We start from the raw sequence: 12,209 nt of genomic DNA on the forward strand, positions 1-12,209 counted from the left end.
GTTCCTTTCTCGCTGGATCTGTTTGTTGTCCCTCTCTCTCTGGATCCATTTGTTGTTCCTACCTCTCTGGATCTGTTTGTTGTTCCTCCCTCCCTCTCTGGATCTGTTTTTTTGTACCTCTCTCTCTGGATCTGTTTTTTTGTACCTCTCTCTCTGGATCTGTTTGTTGTACCTCTCTCTCTGGATCTGTTTGTTGTACCTCTCTCTCTGGATCTGTTTGTTGTCCCTCTCTCTCTCTATGGATCTGTTTTTTGTGCCTCTCTCTCTGGATCTGTTTGTTGTTCCTCTCTCTCTCTCTGGATCTGTTTGTTGTCCCTCTTTCTCTCTCTGGATCTGTTTGTTGTCCCTCTCTCTCTGGATCTGTTTGTTGTTCCTCCCTCTCTGGATCTGTTTGTTGTTCCTCCCTCTCTGGATGTTTGTTGTTCCTCCCTCTCTGGATCTGTTTGTTGTTCCTCTCTCTCTGGATTTGTTTGTTGTCCCTCCCTCTTTGGATTTGTTTGTTGTCCCTCCCTCTCTGGATCTGTTTGTTGTTCCTCTCTCTCTCTCTGGATCTGTTTGTTGTCCCTCTCTCTGGATCTGTTTGTTTTCCCTCCCTCTCTGTATCTGTTTGTTGTCCCTCTCTCTCTGGATCTGCTTGTTGTCCCTCTCTCTCTGGATCTGCTTGTTGTCCCTCCCTCTCTGGATCTGTTTGTTTGTTCCTCTCTCTCTGGATCTGTTTGTTGTTCCTCTCTCTCTCTCTGGATCTGTTTGTTGTCACTCTCTCTCTGGATCTGTTTGGTGTACCTCCCTCTCTGGATCTGTTTGTTGTTCCTCTCTCTCTCTCTCTCTCTCTCTCTCTCTCTCTCTCTGGATCTGTTTGTTGTCCCTTTCTTTCTGGATCTGCTTGTTGTCCCTCTCTCTCTGGATCTGTTTGTTGTCCCTTTCTTTCTGGATCTGCTTGTTGTCCCTCTCTCTCTGTATCTGTTTGTTGTCCCTCTCTCTCTGGATCTGTTTGTTGTTCCTCTCTCTCTCTCTCTCTGGATCTGTTTGTTGTTCCTCTCTCTCTCTCTGGATCTGTTTGTTGTTCCTCTCTCTCTGGATCTGTTTGTTGTTCCTCTCTCTCTGGATCTGTTTGTTGTTCCTCTCTCTCTGGATTTGTTTGTTGTTCCTCTCTCTCTGGATCTGTTTGTTGTTCCTCCCTCTCTCTCTGGATCTGTTTGTTGTTCCTCTCTCTCTGGATCTGTTTGTTGTTCCTCTCTCTCTGGATCTGTTTGTTGTTCCTCTCTCTCTGGATCTGATTGTTGTTCCTCCCTCTCTGGATCTGTTTGTTGTCCCTCTCTCTCTCTATGGATCTGTTTTTTTGTGCCTCTCTCTCTGGATCTGTTTGTTGTCCCTCTCTCTCTCTCTGGATTTGTTTGTTGTTCCTCTCTCTCTGGATCTGTTTGTTGTTCCTCCCTCTCTCTCTGGATCTGTTTGTTGTTCCTCTCTCTCTGGATCTGTTTGTTGTTCCTCCCTCTCTCTCTGGATCTGTTTGTTGTTCCTCTCTCTCTGGGTCTGTTTGTTGTTCCTCTCTCTCTGGATCTGTTTGTTGTTCCTCCCTCTCTGGATCAGTTTTTTGTTCCTCTCTCTCTGGATCTGTTTGTTGTTCCTCCCTCTCTCTCTGGATCTGTTTTTTGATCCTCTCTCTCTGGATCTGTTTATTGTTCCTTTCTCTCTGGATCTGTTTGTTGTGCCTCTCTCTCTGGATCTGATTTTTGTTCCTCTCTCTCTGGATCTGTTTGTTGTCCCTCTCTCTATGGATCTGTTTGTTGTTCCTTTCTCGCTGGATCTGTTTGTTGTCCCTCTCTCTCTGGATCTGTTTGTTGTTCCTCCCTCTCTGGATCTGTCTGTTGTTCCTCCCTCCCTCTCTGGATCTGTTTGTTGTTCCTCTCTCTCTGGATCTGTTTGTTGTTCCTCTCTCTCTGGATCTGTTTGTTGTTCCTCTCTCTCTGGATCTGTTTGTTGTTCCTCCCTCTCTGGATCTGTTTGTTGTCCCTCTCTCTCTCTATGGATCTGTTTTTTGTGCCTCTCTCTCTGGATCTGTTTGTTGTCCCTCTCTCTCTCTCTGGATCTGTTTGTTGTTCCTCCCTCTCTCTCTGGATCTGTTTGTTGTTCCTCTCTCTCTGGATCTGTTTGTTGTTCCTTCCTCTCTGGATCTGTTTTTTGTTTCTCTCTCTCTGGATCTGTTTGTTGTTCCTCTCTCTCTGGATCTGTTTGTTGTTCCTCCCTCTCTCTCTGGATTTGTTTGTTGTTCCTCTCTCTCTGGATCTGTTTGTTGTTCCTCCCTCTCTCTCTGGATCTGTTTGTTGTTCCTCTCTCTCTGGATCTGTTTGTTGTTCCTCCCTCTCTCTCTGGATCTGTTTGTTGTTCCTCTCTCTCTGGGTCTGTTTGTTCCTCTCTCTCTGGATCTGTTTGTTGTTCCTCCCTCTCTGGATCAGTTTTTTGTTCCTCTCTCTCTGGATCTGTTTGTTGTTCCTCCCTCTCTCTCTGGATCTGTTTTTTGTTCCTCTCTCTCTGGATCTGATTTTTGTTCCTCTCTCTCTGGATCTGTTTGTTGTCCCTCTCTCTATGGATCTGTTTGTTGTTCCTTTCTCGCTGGATCTGTTTGTTGTCCCTCTCTCTCTGGATCTGTTTGTTGTTCCTCCCTCTCTGGATCTGTCTGTTGTTCCTCCCTCCCTCTCTGGATCTGTTTGTTGTTCCTCTCTCTCTGGCTCTGTTTGTTGTTCCTCTCTCTCTGGATCTGTTTGTTGTTCCTCTCTCTCTGGATCTGTTTGTTGTTCCTCCCTCTCTGGATCTGTTTGTTGTCCCTCTCTCTCTCTATGGATCTGTTTTTTTGTGCCTCTCTCTCTGGATCTGTTTGTTGTCCCTCTCTCTCTCTCTGGATCTGTTTGTTGTCCCTCTCTCTCTCTCTCTGGATCTGTTTGTTGTTCCTCCCTCCCTGGATGTTTGTTGTTCCTCCCTCTCTGGATCTGTTTGTTGTTCCTCTCTCTCTGTATCTGTTTGTTGTCCCTCCCTCTTTGGATCTGTTTGTTGTCCCTCCCTCTCTAGATCTGTTTGCTGTTCCTCTCTCTCTCTCTGGATCTGTTTGTTGTTCCACTCTCTCTCTCTCTGGACCTGTTTGTTGTCCCTCCCTCTCTGGATCTGTTTGTTGTTCCTCCCTCTCTGGATCAGTTTGTTGTTCCTCTCTCTCTGGATCTGTTTGCTGTTCCTCTCTCTATGGATCTGTTTGTTGTTCCTTTCTTGCTGGATCTGTTTGTTGTCCCTCTCTCTCTGGCTCTGTTTGTTGTTCCTCCCTCTCTGGATCTGTTTGTTGTTCCTCCCTCCCTCTCTGGATCTGTTTTTTGTACCTCTCTCTCTGGATCTGTTTTTTTGTACCTCTCTCTCTGGATCTGTTTGTTGTACCTCTCTCTCTGGATCTGTTTGTTGTACCTCTCTCTCTGGATCTGTTTGTTGTCCCTCTCTCTCTCTATGGATCTGTTTTTTGTGCCTCTCTCTCTGGATCTGTTTGTTGTTCCTCTCTCTCTCTCTGGATCTGTTTGTTGTCCCTCTTTCTCTCTCTGGATCTGTTTGTTGTCCCTCTCTCTCTGGATCTGTTTGGTGTTCCTCCCTCTCTGGATCTGTTTGTTGTTCCTCCCTCTCTGGATGTTTGTTGTTCCTCCCTCTCTGGATCTGTTTGTTGTTCCTCTCTCTCTGGATTTGTTTGTTGTCCCTCCCTCTTTGGATTTGTTTGTTGTCCCTCCCTCTCTGGATCTGTTTGTTGTTCCTCTCTCTCTCTCTGGATCTGTTTGTTGTCCCTCTCTCTGGATCTGTTTGTTTTCCCTCCCTCTCTGTATCTGTTTGTTGTCCCTCTCTCTCTGGATCTGCTTGTTGTCCCTCTCTCTCTGGATCTGCTTGTTGTCCCTCCCTCTCTGGATCTGTTTGTTTGTTCCTCTCTCTCTGGATCTGTTTGTTGTTCCTCTCTCTCTCTCTGGATCTGTTTGTTGTCACTCTCTCTCTGGATCTGTTTGGTGTACCTCCCTCTCTGGATCTGTTTGTTGTTCCTCTCTCTCTCTCTCTCTCTCTCTCTCTCTCTCTCTCTCTCTCTCTCTCTCTCTCTCTCTCTCTCTCTCTCTCTCTCTCTCTCTCTCTCTCTCTCTCTCTCTCTCTCTCTCTCTCTCTCTCTCTCTCTCTCTCTCTCTCTGGATCTGTTTGTTGTCCCTTTCTTTCTGGATCTGCTTGTTGTCCCTCTCTCTCTGGATCTGTTTGTTGTCCCTCTCTCTTTGGATCTGTTTGTTGTTCCTCTCTCTCTCTCTGGATCTGTTTGTTGTTCCTCTCTCTCTGGATCTGTTTGTTGTTCCTCTCTCTCTGTATCTGTTTGTTGTTCCTCTCTCTCTGGATCTGTTTGTTGTTCCTCCCTCTCGGAATACTATATAACAAAGTATTGAGATAAACTTTTGTTATTGACCAAATACTTATTTTCAACCATAATTTGCAAATAAATTCATAAAAAATCTTACAATGTGATTTTCTGAAGAAAAAAAAATCTAATTTTGTCTGTCATAGCTGACATGTACCTATGATGACAATTACAGGCCGCTCTCATCTTTTTAAGTGGGAGAACTTGGACAATTGGTGGCTGACTAAATACTTTTTTGCCCCACTGTATGCTGCCATATACTGTACATTGATTGAACTGAAAGCTTAAACATCTACTTGCTTTTTTTCTCACTAACCTTCTTCAGACATGCTCCCTCAGCCCTGTCAGCCTCCAACTGCTTTCCCTCATTCTTGTCTGCTGTGTTTTGACATGTATTGTTATTAAACTCCTATTTACAATAACTCAAGGCTTAATAGGTGATTAATCAGTTTAAGTTTTAATTTGTTTGTTTGAACTGGTCAAATCTTAATTTCTCACCAGATTGGCCTTCTGGCTGCTGGCACTGCTTCTCTTGAAGAGTTTCCATATATCCATCTAACGTTAGTCATTAGCTAGCCTACAGTTGAGAAGTTGAGGATAATACAATGACATTGTGATCAACACTATGTCGCCTTTTCTACACATGACCTACTGATAATTGTTTTGCAATGGCCTACTGAATGAAAGCAACTGAGTACGAAAAGGTTTGTGCATGATGTTACGTCATCTGTCTCATTTATAGCCTGGCACAGATAGCAAGACTACATTAAATATAATGTTAATTAGATATCATCTGTCTCATGTATAGCCTGGCACAGATAGCAAAACTACATTAAATACAACGTTAACTAGATATAACTTAACTTGTGTCGAATTTAAAAGACACCGTCACCGTTAGCTAGCTCGCAGCGTCTGTTACACTGTAACTTACAGGCAGACTCACATAAAAACTTATTGGTTAACAAAAAATACTTTATTTTATTCAGCCAGGAGTTTATTGTATGAAAAACATATTTCACTGTCTCTGGCATCTAATGGTGTTTGTCTTGGTCTTAAAAACATCTGATGAACATCTGATGTTAATTTCATCAGTGATTTGAAATGATGTCATCAGTGGGAAAGGCAGGGAAAGTTTTTTCAGGGTATTTAGGAGCATACACTGGGGAATGGTTCCTAGCTACCTACAGTATGAGGCCATGAGAATAATTAAATAAAATATCAGAAGCCAACGAGAGAAGTTTTGTGCAAGAGAGAGATGGGAGGGTGAAAAGAAAAGGAAAGGGAACGCGAGGAACAGGGAGTAGCAGGTACTGTATATGAATGTCAGGTTAGCGAACAAGAGTCTTGAGGGTCATTGTCCCTTTACCATCAGCCACTCTGTCTCAGCCAGTCTTACGGAATACATCAACATGCATTATGCAAATATGTGTTAACAACCAATGACATTGATTTGCTGTGATTTGATTAGATTCGCTCTAAACATACTCATGAAAGTTCAATCTAAAGCATTTTTTTAATGGAAAATCCCAAACCTCGTTTTTCTTCGCTGGGACGGGTACAGTTCAAGTTATGCCCAAAACGAACCAGTTGTGGATGTAACTGTTAGTTTTGCATTGATGGATTCATGTGCATTTAACATCCCAAAACCCATACTGCTCCCATAATATTCACATACCTCAGTTTGCTTTCACAATTCTCCAATGCCCAAGTGAGATGACAGACACTTTGGCACCCTACTACATAGAACCTGACAGGCATGATTCTCTATTTCCATGCACTGTTTTGTCTTGAAAGATATTTTTGCACAGAGGATGTTGTGTCACAGTTGTATTGTAAGTAATGTTTTAATTTTGGTACCTGTGCCAATAGTTCATTGACATGTACTGATCTGTTGGAAGGGAGGTACAATTTCAGTGAGTTTTCCAGTGAGTTTTCCATCCGGTATTAAAACAGGAATTACTGGTCAGGAAATATTGGTCATAAATCTACTCTACTCACAGTGTGCTCTCCTTAACAGTTTGACATCTGGTTTGAATATGTACACACTATACATTTCAGATTGTGTTTTATTTAGTAAAAAATCGAAGAAAAATATTATTGCTGGTAACTAATGAACGTATCCTCTGCATCAAAGGTAACCCTTCCTTTCCTTTGGCGGTCATGTTTTTTGCAACTGCACTTGAAGAAACTTTCAACGTTTTTGAAATTGTGCAAATTGACTGACCTTCACGTCTTAAAGTAATGATGGACTGTCATTTCTCTTTGCTTATCTGAGCTGTTCTTGCCATAATATGGATTTGGTCTTTTACCAAATAGGGCAATCATCTGTACCACACCTACATTGTCACAACACAACTGATTGGCTCAAACGCATTAAGAAGGAAAGAAATTCCACAAATTAACTTTTAACCAGTGACACCTGTTAATTTAAATGCATTCCAGGTGACCACCTCAAGAAGCTGGTTGAGAGAATGTCAAGAGTGTGCAAAATATATTTGTTTAACACTTTATTTGGGTTACTACATGATATGTGCTATTTCATAGTTTTCATGTCTTCACTATTATTCTACAATGTAGAAAATTGTAAAAGAAAAGAAAAACCCTTGAATTAGTAGGTGTGTCCAAACTTTTGACTGGTACTGTATATACACACACACACACACATATATACACATACACACACATACACATACTGTATATTCCAACGATTTTACTGAGTTACATTTCATATAAGGAAATTGGGTAGGCCTGGGAGGGCATAGGCCCACCCACTTGGGAGCCGGGCCCACCTACTGGGGAGCCAAGCCCAGCCAAAAGTGCTTTATTATAGACAGAAATACTCCTCAGCACCCACCACCAATGTTCCCTCAAATGTTTTTCGTCACTGAGCAAATGTCATGTCTGCTGAGTGCAAACCTGAGCGTTGTGAAAATTCTGTGCAACTTCCAGCAAACTTTTACTGTGAACTCTGAGGCTGTACCCACTTTAAGTTACAGTTTTAAAAGTGGCCAAGAAGGCTACTGTGGCTATTTGATCATGATGTAGGCCTACCAGAGTGACCTACCATCAAAAACAATGGAGAAAATGCACCCCATAACATCTTAACATAGAAATAGCTGTTCAATCATTCAGCCTACACTAGCAGCCAATGTGTGGTATTCAATGTAGGTCTACATTCCGTGAGACTTTTGAAAAAAACACATGCAGGGCTTGATATCAACCTGTTTATCCACTTCTCCTTCAGACAAGGAGTTGACTGAAAATGATGCAAGAATCCACCTTATAAAATAAAATGCATTATTATTACAGAGAATTAGACAAATTATACTACCCTCTGCCCATTGGCTACTTAGCTTATTCAAGCCTGTCTCAAGATACAACACTTTCAGCTCATGAAACATGGGACCAACATTTCACATGTTTTTATTCAGCAAATATACACATTAGATATATGTATACAGTATATATATATAGATACACATATATATATATTTATAGATACACATATATATATATATTTATATGTATACACACTGTATACACACACACACACACATATATATATATATATATATAGATATAGATATAGATATAGATATAGATATAGATATCGATCTATAAATATATGGGTGATTATGCAACTACGGGCACTTCTATGTCCTCGGGTCAATTTTGGGGATTTTATAAAAAATAAAACAAATACAAATATGTGTATGTTAAGTTCACACTGGAATCACCCCATACTTTTTAAAACACCTCTCTATCAAGTATTCTAGCTACTTTTCAGATGCATTGTATACCTCAATTTCACTATTTTGCCCTTGTCCCTAACCCAGACTTTTAAGCTTCTACTACGTTTTTCTATGAGAAAACATTAATAATTACACATTATATAATATTATGTACTACAGAAAGAGTCAATTAAATAAAATCTATATCAATATTTATTGTGAGTGTGCATACAGAGCATACAGAGATCTTATTATGACAAATGTCAAACTTGATCATGCTTTATGGAATGCTGAGAAATACAAAAAAAGGTATGATCGACTGATGAACAAAATGGAGAGACAAGATTCCCCAAAGACAAAGACAAAAACGCAAATGAAGGGAACTCTGAAGAACTTGAGAAGGATTGTATTGTTTCAAAATGCCATCATTGCAGAGTTAAAACAAAAGTATAAAATAAATTGCAGTGCCAAGGACAAACAAGGGGCTTCAAAAATGCTCAGACATCCTGAGAACGTATGGCCTGGTCAAAGCCGCAAACAGAGAATTTTGGGGCCAATGAAAACAGGCCGTCAAGTCTTCAATACTCCAGGAAAAATTTGTGTAACCGAATTAGCACAGCCACAGAAGAGAACATCACAAGATTCTATGAACGTGATGACAACAGCAGAGACAACAGGGAAAAGGACACACTAACGAGGAACAAGAAGAAAAAGCAGAAGCACTTCTTGAATGACACAATTCAGAACCTTTATCAGAAGTTTAAGAGGGAATATTCAGAAATTCAAATTTCCTACTGTGAATTCTGCAAAAGACATCATGTTGGTGTTGTCAAGGCAGCAGTACAAGATAGGGATACATGTCTCTGCAAAACCCACGCCAACCTCCAGTTCATGGCGGACAAACTACAATATCACTAAGTGATCAGCTGCAGCAACATTGAGGAAGTTATTGAGTCTTTGTGCTGTGAGAACCTGAAGAAAGAGTACATGTATAGAGAGTGCTCTCTTTGCCAAGCCAAAGAGCTTAAAATATCTGACTTTGATGCTGGTGAGCAGACATAGTGGTTAGAGTGGAAAAACAAAGCGAGAGAGAAGAAAAACAAAGAGGGAAACATGGAGAAGTTCACTGTACATTTGACAGTAAAATAAAAGGTAGGTGGCACACTGCAGATTCTATTGGAGGACTTCTCCAACGGATTGAAAGAGAAGTTGGGGAAACACGTGTACAACATTCGACACCAATACTCCAAACTGAGAGAATTAATAGAGAATCCGGAGAAAGAGGAGATCATTGCGCATATTAACTTTGCAGAGAACTACAGTACCTGTGTAAATACACCAGTGAAATCCAGGCTGTTCACTTTGTTTTCATGTTTTATTTTTACATAGAAGTCATTTCCACCACACCTTGTCATTTCCATCACAACCCATATTTTTGAGGTAAATTAGTATATTCTGTATAATTTACATACATTTATTTGTTTTAGATATGGAAATCATACGGTTATTATCATAATCTCACAAAAAGGTTGGGTGGAAATATCTTATTTTTCATGATAAATAAATGTTTTCAGCTGTCAGCAAGGCAAGTTTATACATTCAGGCATCGTGTTGAATTATTCATATTAGGAAAACCTTAAAAATCACTTAAAATAATATTCAATACAAGTTCATGTACAAATGTATAAGAACTCCGTCATAAATCAATTGTATGATATTTGATTTTCAACAAAAATGGATGTTTAATGACGTGATGGAAATGACATTTGTCTATGGCTGTCTGGGAAAAGGGACAAAAATATATACATTCCTGAATAGTACGATCGCAGGCATTATCAGATATAGTTTCTAGACAAATAAAAGGCAAGTACAATACTGGTAAAATGGTGTTTGAATAAGTTTTACTTTCTGAAAGTTTGCACGGCCAAAGTGGCCAAAGTTGCAGAATCACCCATATATACACTCATATACACACACATACATAAATTCATTGTATTGAAGCAGCTACAGTAATAGTCCATTGGTCACATGATTCTCAATTTTTTTCTTCACAGTTTTGCCATTTTTAAAAACAGAGATAAGATTCATACATTCATACAGTGACATAGTACTATTCTGTTTAGTTTCGTTCTAAGTTAAATGTATACATAATTTAGTCATTATTCATAAAAATCCAAATAACAGTCAGAGAACAGGTCCTCATTTTCCTCTGAACTGTACCTCATAGTCTTTCACACAGCTTTGTGTAGTCTCATACACTGGTGCATGGCTTACATCAGTCACACCACTTGATGCTGTATCACATCTTTTTGAAGCATCCAACACATCTACATCAAACGTGTCTGGTTTGTCTGTATGCAGCAGCGAGCCAAACAGCCTGTCCCAGTGTGTGAAGTAGGGTGCGTAGTTGACCATGAACTTGAGATGGTGGAGGTCGTGGTGTGGAGATCCGCCATAGAGCCCAAAGGGTACCAGTCTGTGAGGGGCCCAGGGCAGGTCATAACCTGAGTGGTCCTCCACAGACAGCCAGATGTTCAGGGTGAAGAAGAACATCTTGGTGAGCGGGTGGCAGCCCAGCAGGTTAGGGTTCACTGCAGCAAACAAGCCCAGACTCAGGGTCTCCCAGATCCCAGAGTGCTCTGTGGTCAGGGCGAAGGTGGCTGTGTAGCGGTGGTGCACCTTATGGAAAGTCCGGTAGAGCCAGGGCACCTTGTGGTGCAGCACGTGCCACACAAAGTACTGCAGGTCAAAGAGAAGGAGACAGGCTAACACATCCCAGGCCACACGAAGAGACCCAGGGGCTTGGGCAGGGAGGACCACTGGTCTCCAGTACCAGTGCAGAACACTGAGGGGGAAAATGAACACAGCGTGGGTGTGCAGGGAGGTAGCCAGGCAGCTCCATGCCATTGCCCAGGTCACCCTGCTCTGTGACTGAATCTTGTAGCGGTGCACCAGGGCTACTCTGGAGGACAGGGTGTCCAGGCACAGGTAAGGCAGGCAGCAGCTCAGATAGAGTGTCATGGAGAACAGGACAGGGAACAAGGGAGAGCGGAGAAAGTCTTCTTGTGCTCTTATCTTGTCCCATAAAGTCTGTAGCAGGAAAGGAGAGGAGGACTCCAGTGAGGGCTCCATCTTTACTGATCGAATGGTCTTCAGTCTGCAGTAGAGGATGCCCTGCCTTTTAAAGAGGGTGTATTGTTACTCTGTGTGACGTTGTGCAGGTCCTTATGAGTCTTTTCCTGCTGGGGAACTCCGCAAGGAGGGAACGACATGCTTCACTCTCCAAACTATTTAACCCTGTGTGTCTATGAACAACTGTCCTCAAATCAAAATGTCATTTTTCAAAGGGAAATAAAATGATGTTTAGGGTGACACAATGCTTCAGACAACGAAGTAAGTCATTATTCATTAGTTTAACATAGTTGATCGTAACTGTTTTCAAATGGTCTACAACACCTTCCCACCCGTTTGAACCATAGACAGGTAAATACATCACTTGATCACATCATGGACTCTAGTTTCCAACTGTGTGTATGTTTGTTTTGTTTCGTGTTTTTATTTACAAAAATACTAGTATTTAGTATTTATTGCTGGGTTAACCAATAGGAATACGCCTGAGTTTCATTTATATGCAGTACCAGTCAAAAGTTTGGACACACCTACACACCTACTCTATTAAAGGGTTTTTCTTTATTTTTACTATTTTCTACATTGTAGAATAATAGTGAAGACATTACAATTATGAAATAACACATATGGTATCATGTAGTAACCCAAAGATTTGATTTTATATTTGATGTCTTCACTATTATTCTTCAATGTAGAAAATAATACAAATTTAAGAAAAACTCTTGAATGAGTAGGTGTGTCCAAACTTTTGACTTGTACTGTTGGTACAAGGTCAGGGTTAGGGTAGGCGGTCAGAGACAGAGTTTTGGTAGAAAGCAATGTGGAATGAAAGGTGACTAGACTTCAGTATCCATCCCAATACATCACCTTCTCAGAAGTGCTCCAGAAATCACAGTACAATTTCTCTTAGAAACATTGGACAACATTTTGCCAGT

General features: G+C 41.1%; 1 protein-coding gene across 1 annotated transcript; it reads right to left on the reverse strand.

Moving 5' to 3' along the window:
- Window positions 1-9,506: 9,506 nt before the first annotated feature.
- Window positions 9,507-11,307, reverse strand: LOC110529015 (cholesterol 25-hydroxylase-like protein). The gene has a single exon (XM_021611166.3). The coding sequence runs from the start codon at window positions 11,275-11,277 to the stop codon at window positions 10,345-10,347; it is 933 nt and encodes a 310-aa protein (XP_021466841.1). The 5' UTR covers window positions 11,278-11,307; the 3' UTR covers window positions 9,507-10,344.
- Window positions 11,308-12,209: the final 902 nt, after the last annotated feature.

Source organism: Oncorhynchus mykiss, chromosome 1 (genome assembly GCF_057628025.1).
Source record: "Oncorhynchus mykiss isolate SJ-2025 chromosome 1, ASM5762802v1, whole genome shotgun sequence".
NCBI classification, from domain to species: Eukaryota; Metazoa; Chordata; class Actinopteri; order Salmoniformes; family Salmonidae; genus Oncorhynchus; species Oncorhynchus mykiss.

Bases quoted from the DNA above. Each gene is read 5' to 3' on its own strand.
- LOC110529015 (XM_021611166.3), bottom strand. From the start codon at position 11,277: ATGGAGCCCTCACTGGAGTCCTCCTCTCCTTTCCTGCTACAGACTTTA.